The sequence below is a fragment of the Manis javanica genome, chromosome 6 (assembly GCF_040802235.1).
Source record: "Manis javanica isolate MJ-LG chromosome 6, MJ_LKY, whole genome shotgun sequence".
Taxonomy (NCBI): Eukaryota; Metazoa; Chordata; class Mammalia; order Pholidota; family Manidae; genus Manis; species Manis javanica.
Genome location: NC_133161.1, coordinates 120,046,514 through 120,059,016, shown reverse-complemented (window position 1 = coordinate 120,059,016; position 12,503 = coordinate 120,046,514). Strand labels below are relative to the sequence as shown.

Below are 12,503 nucleotides of genomic sequence, written 5' to 3'. Positions count from 1 at the left end.
ATAACTGTAGTAAAAAATGAAAAAATACTACTATCATGTTTAGAAATAACTGATATTTGTTTAAATTGATATATATTTTGAACTCTGGTTTGTGTATTTGATGCCCTCATGAACATGAATTGTCCCCCTAACTTTGAACTATTTAGGTTAAAGGAAAAAAAAAATGGCACTTAGATTATTTTTGGACTCGAGGTTATAGGAGTAAGGAAAGTTATTTCAACACATCATGGTTATACAGAGATAGTTGGAATGAATCCAGACTTTGAAGAGGGCGAGTGGTTTTACTTGGTCCTAGGAAAAGAACAGGCTGCTTCCTAGTGGCCTTGGCTTTGTGGTAATAAGGTGGCCAGCAGGTGTTAATAGCAAAAGGCGTGGACATCAGTTTTTTTCTGTTTGCAGAATTGCATAGGTGAACTGAAGAAACAAAGCCCAGGAGTATCCTCTTTGATGTGGTGTTATTCAGCTGGCAGTGATGCTCGTGGCATTAGGAGACCCTGGGAGTGCCCTCTCCTGAGCCTTCTGTAGGGAGGGAGCTTCACAGTGCAGCTCTGTAGGGGGGATACATGTAATAAAACCAGTGCTAAAACAGAGAACAGACGTTCACTGAACACTTCCTGCTGTAGCAGGTGCTCTACTCAGTGCTCAGTACAAATTATCTGTTAATTCTCCCAAGCCCTTGTAAATTCCTATTTATAGACGAGGAAGGAGAGTTTAACCTGTCTAAGGCGGCCCAGCGAGCAATGGCTGAGCCGATGGGAGTTTGAGCTCCTACCCCCCATTGCTCCTGAGCGCTGCAGCTGCTGGGAAGGAAGGTGCATCGATGCCACCGTCACAGCCTTTCATGTCATTTTCCTCTGAATTTTTAGTTAAAACCAGGAGTTAAAAGTCCAGAAATCAAGAAATCCTTGTATCTCCAATTGAAATCTATAGATGACCTCAAAGTTTTATTCAAACAAGTTTTGAGAGTGGTTTGACAAATATTGCTGAATTAATTCATCTCACAGTAATTCGTTTCAAAGATCTGTAAAACAAACCAGCTCAGTCCGGCCACTACTAAGTACCACTTGTACAGCTGCACAGACACACATTGTCAGAACCGAAAAGAACGGTGAACCTGAGCGCTCTAGTTTGCTTGGCCTGCCGTAACAAAGGGCCACACACTGGGCGGATCAAATAACAGAAATGCATCATCTCACAGTTCTGGGGGCCCGAATCCAAGATCGAATCCAAAGTCAGCAGGGTTGCTTCCTCCTGAGGTCCCTGAGGGAGAACCTGTTCCATGCGCACACCCGATTTCTGGTGGTTTGCAGGCCGTCGTTGGCACCCCGTGTCCTGGGGAACCATCCCCCTGAGGTCTGCATTCATCTGCACATGGTGTTCTTCCATGTGTGTGTCCATCTCCAAATGTTCCCTGTCATAAAGACACCAGTTACTCAACCCTGTTTCCCCATTTATAAGGCCCATCCTAATGACTTCATTTAAACTTGCTTATTCTGTGAAGATCCTGTCTTCAAATAAGGTCACACCTGAAGGTACTGGGAGTTAGGACTTCAACATATGACTTTGCATGGTGGGGGAGCAGAGTTAGCCCGGAACAGTAAGCATGAACACCCTCCCACCGGAAGCAGCTGAGGTGGGATCGGTAAGGTGTCCGGTTCCCTGAATGGTGGGGCCTCCCCTTTCTAGAATAATATTACAGTAAGGAACTGTGTGCTGAGTCAGAATTCCTGCCCTCTGCCAGCCTGGGCCTGCTGTGGGGAAGGTGACGCTGTCGTCTTCCTCCTTTGCTCTGCCTTTCTCCCCCTCACTTCTGTGGGTTGTGACGCTGACAGGATCAGGCCTAAAGGTCTCTAAGGGAGGAAAGGCAGGGGCTGCTGGCTGCCGTGTTTCCACCTGGCGTAGCATTTGGCAGGCGTGTACCTCCCCAGGGAGCCCCTTCAGCTGGAGCCTGTCCGCAGCTCCCGTGGTACGGCGGGGCCTCCTCCAGCTGATCCCCACTCGCCACCCCACCCGCCCTTGGCCCTAGCTTTTGGTGTTCTACCCCTCTGCTGGTCAGCTCCCTCTGTGCAGAACTCTGTTGGGAGGCCATCTGTTGAGACACCCTCTTTCCAGCTGTCTTCCATGGGGTCTGATTGGGTTCGTGGGAAATGAGCGCCTTTGTGATCAGTGGAGAGTCCACTTCCAGCTCCGAGAGATGGAGCCAGCTCGGCCCCAGCAGCTCACCTTTACACCGACTGGCCAGGCTTGAGTCAAGTCCCAGTCTGTGTCCCATCCAGTCCGGGAGATGCCAGTCCTGTTCCACAGGTGGTTCTCCTGAAGCCGCTCCAGGGTGGCTGGGGGTGAGGGGGGGCACTCATCTTCCTTCCACGGGCAGAGGTGGGAGTGGACACAGCACACTGAAACACCCAGTAACACCCATTTGGGATCTTTACAACTTCTTTTGTTTTGATCTTGTTTTTAGTACTTTGTTTTAATTGAGATATGACTGATATGTTAGTTCCATGTGTGCGGTGTGATATCTGATGCCTGTGTATATTGTGAAATGATCGCCACAGTAACATCTGCCACCATACTTAGTCACAAAATTTTTATTTCCTTATGATGAGAACTTTCAACTTCTGCCTGTCAGAAGCTGGAAACTCAGTGGCTGAGACTGGCAGAGTCAGGTAGGGCGCAACCCTTTGCGAGTCCTGGATGGTCTGTCCTGCTGGATTTCTGCAGGTTCTAACTGACACACGCACGCACACACGCACCAGCCAGCAGGTAAACAGCTATGGGAGAGGGATCATCCAGACTTCCACGGAGGAAGGGTTTCACTTGCAGAGGAGCACTAATGGCCGTTCACTTATACTACAGACGAGGATTGGGTTACCAGATGTGAGTTCTGACCTTAAAGCATCTTTGCATTGCAGTTTTCACATTTAAACATCATTAAACACGGTTTAATACAAAACACTTGCCTGTTTTGTCAGTTTGTAGAAAATTTTAGCTGCTTAGTTTCTTAGCACATTTGGATTTTCTTAGTGGAGAACTAACCTGTTAACATCGCACCTTTTTTGCACATGTGACTTTGTATAGCATCTCTGAGAATTTATTATTATGGTGGAGAGAGGGGAGTGGTCTGTGGGTGTTAACACTGTTAAAAGCAGCATTGTGTTTATTGTTCTACTCTGCAAATACCATTCTGTTTCAAAGATATGATATACACTGGTTCTTTGCTGTATTTAATTTCACTACAGTAGGATTCATTCACTGATTTAAAATAAAAGTGATTATTTCCATTCTAAAGTGTATTACTATATCTCTATATGGAACATTCAGAATTGAATAGTAAGATTTAAGTTCATAGAATTTGTATCATGTATTTGAATAATTACAATTTATTGGTCTGTAGAGTACAAAAATACTATTTTGGCTTTTTAAAAAAATTAGATTAATACTCAGTAGAATAGATGACCATACAGTAGAGACCTGTGAAGGAAGTGTAACAGGAATTTGAATAGTAAAAGCGGTATGCAAACAAGCAGCACTGTTAAAACCAGCCTGTACAGCTAAATTGAAAATAAATATGGGAAGTCTTTCAGTGAAAGTCCAAAATAATCATAGACGGCAGGATGGTAATACATGAAGTAATCACTGGTGCCTAACAGCAGTGGTGGAAGAGGGAACTTGCAGGCACTGCCTCACTGGGGAAGGGCAAGCTCGCTGCTTACTAGTTCTTTCCACTTTAGCACTTGGACAGAGAGTAAAGTGGGAGTATGCCGGAAACATCAGAAGCCAATAAACCTGCAAATAAACTTGGAAAGTAGAAAACAAATACAGAAATAAATTACATCATATTAAAAGGGCAAATAGCTATTAAAGTTTTTCACTCCTTTGGCAGTATATACTAAATTACTGTAACTTGGTACCATTAGTTGTAAACATCAGTTAAGTTGTGGAGCTCCAAAGAAGATTCAGTATGAAGTAAGATTAACACAGAAAGGTTTGCTTTTGGTCATATGACATATTTCATATATAAAAAAGGAAACATTTTTCCACATGGGGAACAAAAGACATTTGTTCATAGGAATTTAAGGAATAGTGACATGATTGGTACCTTTTCCTTTTCATGGACGTAACAGTATTATTTTATAGCAAAAAAGAAAAATTTGATTCAGGTATGAACTAAGGAGTTGTTCTAGTTTATTTTAAATCAATACCGGTGATTCTCCTATATAAAATCGGCTTTTGGGTTTTTAAAGCCTCAAGAAATCGTTTTAGAAATGTCCTCCCAATGATGGAAAATCATCACCAGTGTGGAATTTCCAACAAGCTACACTTTCTGCGATGGTATTTCACTTCCTAACGCACTGTAGGGAGTTGATCTTTCCCTTAACAACAATCTCTCTCATGCTCACATCCTACTCCAGGGTTAGAACCATGCAGCTACTGCTTATCCTCAAAGCTCTGTGGAGGCATGTGGCAGCGAAACTTTAAAAACCCTTCTCGTATGCATAGCTAGTGCATCCATTCAGTGGGTGATTCATCATTCTTCCATGTCACAGATTCATCATTTGTAATGAAATATGGTAAGATGTTGAGACAGATGGTTAAGACATTATTTCTATATTGAACTCTGATGGAACTCAATCCTCTGGATTTTGTTTCGTATCTTCACAAAAATTCCTAACTATATGTAAACATAGGCCTAGTCTCTGTTGAGTATTTTATTAGTTTGAGATATTTTATTGCTGTATAGTGCGAAGTATTAATGGGCTAGTATCCTTCATGCTGCTGTATTTGCTAAGCCTTTCTTTACGGTTGACCATGAACACCACAGTGAGGTCGGATCTTAATTCCCTAAGTCCTCGCTCCAGTTTTAATGTTCCTTGATACTCTTGCAGAAACTACCAGCCATACAACTAGATCTTCCAACAACACTGTGAAACCATCAACAACTCCAGTTTCTCTAGTCTCAAAGAATGTGACAGTCACCGCCATGACACCCACAGCAAAACTATCTACAACTCCCGTTTCCTCGGTCTCAAAGAATGTGACGGTCACTACCTTGAAATCCACAGCAGCATCTAAAATGACACCACCAGGAGTCTTAACAAATACAACTTCCATCACGTCAAAGTCTACACCCAAGATAACAAGTGCTTCACAAAACACATCCCAGCTGACCACAACCCACAATAGTTCAGTGACATCTATTTCTTCATCAGTAACAAGTATGTATGAAAATTCACCTATTTTTCCTATGCTGAAAATAGTTGTTCAGTGCCACATGTATAAGAACAGAAAAATTTTGACAGTGATTTCCAATTAAAGTATTTGTAGAGACCAGGAAAATAGTAGATTGACCTAGTATCTTCAAACGAGTTTCCAAACTAATCATGCCAAATAATGAGTCTATAAGACCCATGTGTGAATAAGTAATTTATCCTAACAGGGAATTTTATTTTACATGGTTTGAAAATCTTGTCATACCTATTCTTTGAGCCTGCCTAATTCCTTTCTATCATGAGGTAGTCTACATGATTTCTAAACTGAAATCATGAACTTTGGTTTGATTTCATTTGTGCCATGCAGATATTTTTAGATCTTTTGTCTAAAATAACTCTCCCAAATGAGCTATTTCAGCTCCCTTATAAAGATATTTTCAAGTGGCATTAGCTATGATCACGAATGTAGTATCAGTCTCAGCACTCCATTTTTTGCATTTGTTTAAAATACAATGCCTGTGAAGGAAACTATGAATTCAAAATGTTAAGATTTTCTTTTTAAGTTACTCCAAGTTGAAGTTCTGTGTAAAAGCTAATGATGATCACACCTGTCAAAACAAATAGACTTTGTGGTTTCTTTTGTTTTCATATATTCTCCGTATATTTTCTTGATTACTGCAATTTACGTTCAGTGTCTCAGAGGCTGTGACATAATAAAACCAAACTAGTTAAAATTCCCAATTTATTCAAAAGGAGAAACTTTAGTTAGAATTATTTACTCAAACTGGACCCAGTTTCAAGATTTTCAGCTGTTGCCCAGGCCTGTTGATGCTGTTAAGGCAAGAACTCTTAAGAGGATTGATAAGAAAAAACTTCCTCCAAATCTTGCTGCCTCTGAGGTTTTGGTAGATGGCCAAGTCCAGCACCACCAAGCACCCTCACGTCCTGGGGTTGCAGGCGCTGGGGGTTCCTTAAGAAGCGTGTGGATGAACCAAAGAAAGCTAGAGCCAAGGCAGGCGCTGGACGCGGAGTAGGCTGGAGACCAACTTTCTATGCTTAGGTCCCCCCCCACCCCCAATTCAGCTTTCTTATATAGAAAAACTTAGTTTTAGCTTATTACAATGTCTTTAAAAGGCACTAAAGCCTATTTTTTTTGTTCTGTTCCAGTCACAGCTACTATTAATTCTAAAGAAAATAAAGGATCGAAGTTTGACTCTGGCAGCTTTGTTGGTGGTATTGTATTAACACTGGGAATTCTATCTGTTCTTTATATTGGATGCAAAATGTATTATTCGAGAAGAGGCATTCGGTATAGAACCATGTGAGTTTTGATTGGTCAGGGCTTTTATTATTATTTCTGTTTATTTAAATATCAAGAGTATTAAAGTAGGGCCAGTGATGAATAATTTGTAGATTTTTGAGTTTTATTCCCATTAATCCTATATGCCCATAGTAAACTGTGTACAAGCTTATGAGTATATTTACAAATTAAAATGGATGTGTACATGTGTAAAAATGTAAATGTTGGTGTCATACATTTTTTTTTTTTTACCAAAGAACCAAGTTAAGCCAATCCTTTTCACTTGTTTATTCCTCTGATCCTAAGAAATACAGGTTTTACCAGGCTGCTGACCTAGTGTGTCCTGTGTTTGTCAGTAGCATTAAAATAATATGTTTGGTAAAAACATGATTTTTGCCTTCTATGAAGAGACAAACGAAAGTTCTTCTGGCAGCCTTATTTTCCCTAATAATTCACTGTATCAAATTAATTGTTAGTTTTACTGTAGAATAATATGTTACCTCTTTCAGGTGAGCTTTATCAAGGCCCAGTCAGTAAGTCATGTCCACCTTTTCATATAATTGTATCAGTCTTACAGTTTGGGGAAGTATTATTGCCCAGCTTTGTTTCTTTAACATAGTCCTTCTGGTTTTCTCTTTTGAGCTTTGTATGTGCAATGCCAGCTCATTCTTTTGATAGTGTATATAAACACCATAGAACAGGTTATCATTTTCTAAAATTTGCTCAAGGTGTAATACACATACATGTGCCACATACTTTCCGTGTCAGAAAATCTGTGAAATATTGAACAAAGTACAATAGAACAAGTTACTTTGCTGGAAGAATCTAAGCCTCCGATGTGTTGTTGTGAATTATGAATTTCTAGAAAAGGAATATAGTATGAAAATGTTTATCAAATTTTTCATTGAATTAAAAAAACAACTTAAAAATTACATTTAAATTCAGTTGCCTTTTCAAATCAAAATCACTTTAAAAGGATATCGCAGTGGTGTTTTGCCAGATTAAAAGCATATTCAGATTCATCCTTTTAGATCAACCCATAAAAGAAAAAAGTATTTGAGGCAACTGTGACTAAATAGTTAATTTTTAAAAATGCTTTAAGCTTTGAAATATTTTTTGAGATCACTGTTTCTAGAAATATTTACCATCTGTTTTCTTGGTAAATTTCACCAGGCACATTTTAATTATATTAAATTAAGTGCCACTCATTTTTTGGTAATGTAATATTTTTAAAAACATTTATTGATATAGTTGAGGCTTTAAAACAGTGAAGCAAGTAAATTAAACTGTGCTTCTTCTATTTTAAACTGCCTTAATTACCAAGTATGTAATTTTAGCTTTATGGGTTACTTTCTCCTCATGTGTGTGTATATATATATATATATATATGACCATATAATGCTACTTGCCCCATGGAGGAAGTTAGATGGAACTGTGCTGACAGAGTTTGACTCTAATAGGAGTCTTATTTTCACATAGGAACCAGTAGATGAAAATACCATTAATTAGTTCAGTCTAAGTTCACGTTTGTTTTTTTCCACATTTTAACACTTGTGAAATTAGGATTTACCTTAGTCTATGGGATGAGAAACCATTGTGTTTTAGTTTAATTAATTGGCTGTTTCTCATAGTGTTACATAAAAAAATTGTGCATTTTAAAGCAAATAGTTACTTTGAAGTTATTTTTAATACCACATTCCGTAAGAAAGACAATATTTGTTCTATTAGAAACAGGCTTTCTTTATCTCATAATAAGTTATTTCTGGTTTTCATTTTTTGGATAATAACACTGATTAAATTAGCTTCTGTGTTTCTTACGAGTGAAATGGTTAAGAGATGGGGTTTGGGGCAGACTTAGTTTTGAGTCTGGTTTTACTGCTGATTAGAAGGTGCCTTCCCATATGCCTAAATAAAGGAAGCAGCAGCACAGCAGACAGTGCTCGAGACGAGTTCATACGCTTGGTTAGCTTCTGAGCCTCTGCATAGGGGGCTGAGATGATTAAATGGGATGGAAAGTCTGCAGTGTAACACCTGGCCCTGTAAACCCTCAAGAAATGACAGTTGCTTGCTTTTTTAAAGAGGATTATAGTAAACTGGTGGAAAGTTACACAGCCACTAAGAGGCACAGCAGATTTGGGTAGAGGTCTGTTTGACATTCTGAACCACCACTTGACTCCTTAAACACTACAAGTAAACCAGGTACTTAAGAAATTTTATACAAAACAATGACAGTTTTGATTCTGAAGCTTGAAATTATTTGGTACTTTATTTAAACATATGAACATATAAGTAGTTTGGGTACAAATACAAAAAGTAATTTTAACTTTTGATATATTACAGTGATGAACATGATGCCATCATTTAAGGAACCCACGGACCAGTGGAAAACGTGACTGATGGGCCCTGTCAGTTAATTTTGGCTGATTATTTAAAACAATATTCTGTTCTTGAAAATAGTATAAACAGGCAATGCATATAATATACAGTGTATTATATAAATATGTAAAGATTTGTGATGATTACTAAAGGTAAAAAAAGTTTGGCTTGTGTTTTTAAATGAACATTCAGAGCAGTTACTGGAAGAGTTATATTCACTCTGAGGAAATATATATGACAAGTCCTGTCCCATTTTTTTGTGGCATTAGCTATGGCTGGTAATTGGAAGACCTCACCATTGAAGGGCACACAATGTCATGTGGGCATCCAAATAAGGAGTTTCTCAGTGCATTTAGGAGTTCTGAGTACCTTTGTTGTACAAAGAACTAATGCCGTTCAGAGTTGGATATACCCTAATTACTAGTACCACACAAGAGAAATTATACAAGTAAATCAGCCTTAGGCATCAATATTTTATGTTTTCAAGCTGAATACTTGGTTTAGGATTCCCCCAGCTCCCCCACCCCCAAATCAAAACCAGAAACAATACCCTGGGCTTAGTCCTGTTAACCTGTTATTTTTTAAGTTCTTTTGAGCTTTCAATAGCAGTTGATAAAACTTTTTTCTTCTGTGTAATTTCAGTGAATTGTGATGTTTAACATGATAAAGACATAGTTGTTGGTAGTAAAAACAGGTTATTTGCTATATTGTCACCACTGGAAATTGCTTTATTTCATATTCAGCTACTAATTTTATACTTAGTAAATATTTTTAAGAGATGTAGATCTACAAATGTTTAGTGTAAACACATCTAACTTAAACTCTTATGTGATTTCCAAAACATTTAGAACTATACTTAGAACTGTAGGTTAATGCAGTTTGTCAAGCCAGGGATTGTGGGCTCCCCTCAGGCTACCAAACCTACAGGATGAAAATGCTGCATTTTCACACACTGCTGATTTTACTCAAGGATTGGGGAAACACGATTTTTATACTAAGATACCAGTGGTTTTTGGAATAAATTCATATCAAGTTTTCAAACAGTGGTTCTTCCCTGCATCTTTATGTGGGTATTCTTCAGACCACTCCTCTTGTTCCCTTATTGAAGAGACATTATGTTAACAGATGGAAAAATCACAGTATTGTAGGGACACCAATATTAGCCAAATTATTTTGGACTGTGTTCTGTTTTACAGTTTATATTACAGCACTCAAAACTCAGGGTCAGGTTTTGACAAAAGTATTTAGTCCTACTAAGTCACACCAATTTTTGATAATCCAAAAAAGCTAAGATGTCCTAATAAATATGCACCTGTGTTTCATAGAAATTAATGTAACTTGTAATCAGCTTCTGGTTTTCAGAGCATGCCATGTCAGGAATATTGATATAAAAGGATTTCTACTTACTCTGCATTATGGCCAGTTAAAGTGACAAATGTGAATAAGAATTATCCAAAATATGGTTGTAAGGTGTAATGTGACACATGCAGTGTGCAGGAACTATGGACCACATGTGTTTACATTAATTTGAAAAGAGATGTGGTCCAGCAGCTGAGTTGTATGTTACTAAATTAGCCCTAATTGCTGTCCTTTCACAAAATGTACTTCAGGTATGTTTTATAGTGACCAGGGCCTTCTAATTTTCACTTTGTCTCCTGCATTCTTGACATTTCAGTACTTCAAGTGCTGAAGGTACAGGCCTGAAATTTTCTTGAGTATTTGTTAGCACTTTGAAGAAGTAAAACCACTTTTTAAGTACTAAATCTCATTATATGCCTTTCCTGTGCTTTGGGTTTGAAATAATTTAGTTACACCTTTTCTTTGTATATAAGTTGTATAATTTGTTACTTTCAAATAGGAGTACTTTGATGCAGTTTTTTTGGTTATCTACAAAAATTGAGGGAAATGGTGATGCAAACCAGTATTTCCCAAGCATAAATTCATATCCCTAATAATGCTTACTTAAGCAAATGTTCAATTTTGTTTTCATTCCTTGAAAATATATTTACTTGAAGATAAAAGCAATCCAGATCTATGTCTAAATAGCAGGCAGAATCCAGTCTATGATTTTAAAATTTCTTTGGTTAAGCCATAAAATGAATAATTCAGATATACTGACAGTATAATTTTGTATTTTTTCAGAAAAAAAATTTAAAGCAAATTTCTGTACCTTTCTTTTTACTATAATGACCAGCTTTTGGTGTATTTTGTTGTTACTGAGATCTATTTTTAGAATAAAATTTTGTTCTCCATCTCAGAGTTTTGTGTGTATAGTTTGCATCTTTCATCAAATGCAAGTAGAAATGAACAGAAAAAGCCCAAAACAGAGGCAGATTCTTGGGGCTAAACTGACACTATGAGTGTGGCTGCCTCAACCAGCAAAAGCACCTGGGAACTTGTTAGAATTGCAAATTCTTGAGCCCCACTCTAGACTTAGTGAATCATAAGCTCTGGGGTGGAGCCTACCAGCCTCCTAACAGGTGATTCTGAGAAGCACTGATCAAAGGATTTACATTTGAAGCCACCTCATTCTGATGGATAGAATTATAAAAATATTCATGGTAGAGAAAAAAAAACTACCATTCCCTGTGTAAATAAAACTACAAATGCATTAACGTATAGGATAACACAGCACCACTCTGAGAGGTCTCCTCTGAGCCTAGGTGCCTCCCTGGGAAGAGAGAGCCCAGAGTGGCCATCCAGCCCCCCCAGCATTATGGATTGCTTCTCACTCTAGTCTAACCCTGGAAATCTGCTGAACTTGCCCACTGGGAATCTGATTGTGATGGAAAAGGGTGAATGGGCTTGCAACAACTACTACTTGGATCTTGGCAGGCCAGATTCCTACCTGCAGCACCCAAGTGTCCTAACCAGCACTGTGCTCTCTACAGAATCAAATTGGTGGTGTGGTCTGAACAGGGAACTTAGTGGGGTGCAGGTCTGCCTGACTGAGGCCCTCAAATGGAGAGCTTTACCAGCCTTGAAGACAGGTCTACCTCTGCCCAAGCAGGGGAGTGAGTCACAGTCCAGCTCAATGCTGAGTATAGCTCTAGAAGAAATGGAAAAATTATTGGAAAGACAAACCCTACCCAAGACTGAATCCAGGAAACAGTCTGAACAGACCAATTACTAGTAGGGAGATTGAATCAGTAATCAAAAATCTCCCAACAAAGAAAATTCCAGGAACAGATGGCTTAACTGGAAAATTTTACCAAACATTTAAAGAAAAAATTGCCAGTCCTTCTCAAACTTCATAATAACCAAAGTTCACTCCCAAACTCATTTTACAAGGCCAGCATTATCCTAATCCCAAATTGAGAAAAGTCAACTACAGATCAATGTCCCTGATGAATCACTGTAAAAAATTCACAATAGAATACTAGCAAACTAAATTCAGCAGCACATTAAAAGGATCAACTGGGATTTATCCCTGGGATGCAAGGATGATCTGACACACACAAATCAATGTGAATACACCATATTATAAATGAAAGAAAAAAATAGAATTTGAAAAAATTCAACATCTGTTCATGATAAAACTTGGCGTATTAGGTATAGAAGGAATGTACCTCAACATAATAGACGCCATATATGACAGGCCTAAAGCTAATGACATC

At 38.5% G+C, this 12,503-nt stretch overlaps 1 protein-coding gene across 1 annotated transcript in view; it reads left to right on the top strand.

Moving 5' to 3' along the window:
- The window catches only part of TMEM123 (transmembrane protein 123), a 67,927-nt gene extending 56,782 nt beyond the window's left edge, over positions 1-11,145 (top strand). The window contains exons 4-6 of the mRNA XM_073240012.1: positions 4,887-5,216; positions 6,378-6,531; positions 8,851-11,145. Coding sequence (XP_073096113.1) covers positions 4,887-5,216; positions 6,378-6,531; positions 8,851-8,875 — 509 coding nt within the window. The 3' untranslated portion in view covers positions 8,876-11,145. The remainder of the gene's footprint in view (positions 1-4,886; positions 5,217-6,377; positions 6,532-8,850) is intronic.
- Positions 11,146-12,503: the final 1,358 nt, after the last annotated feature.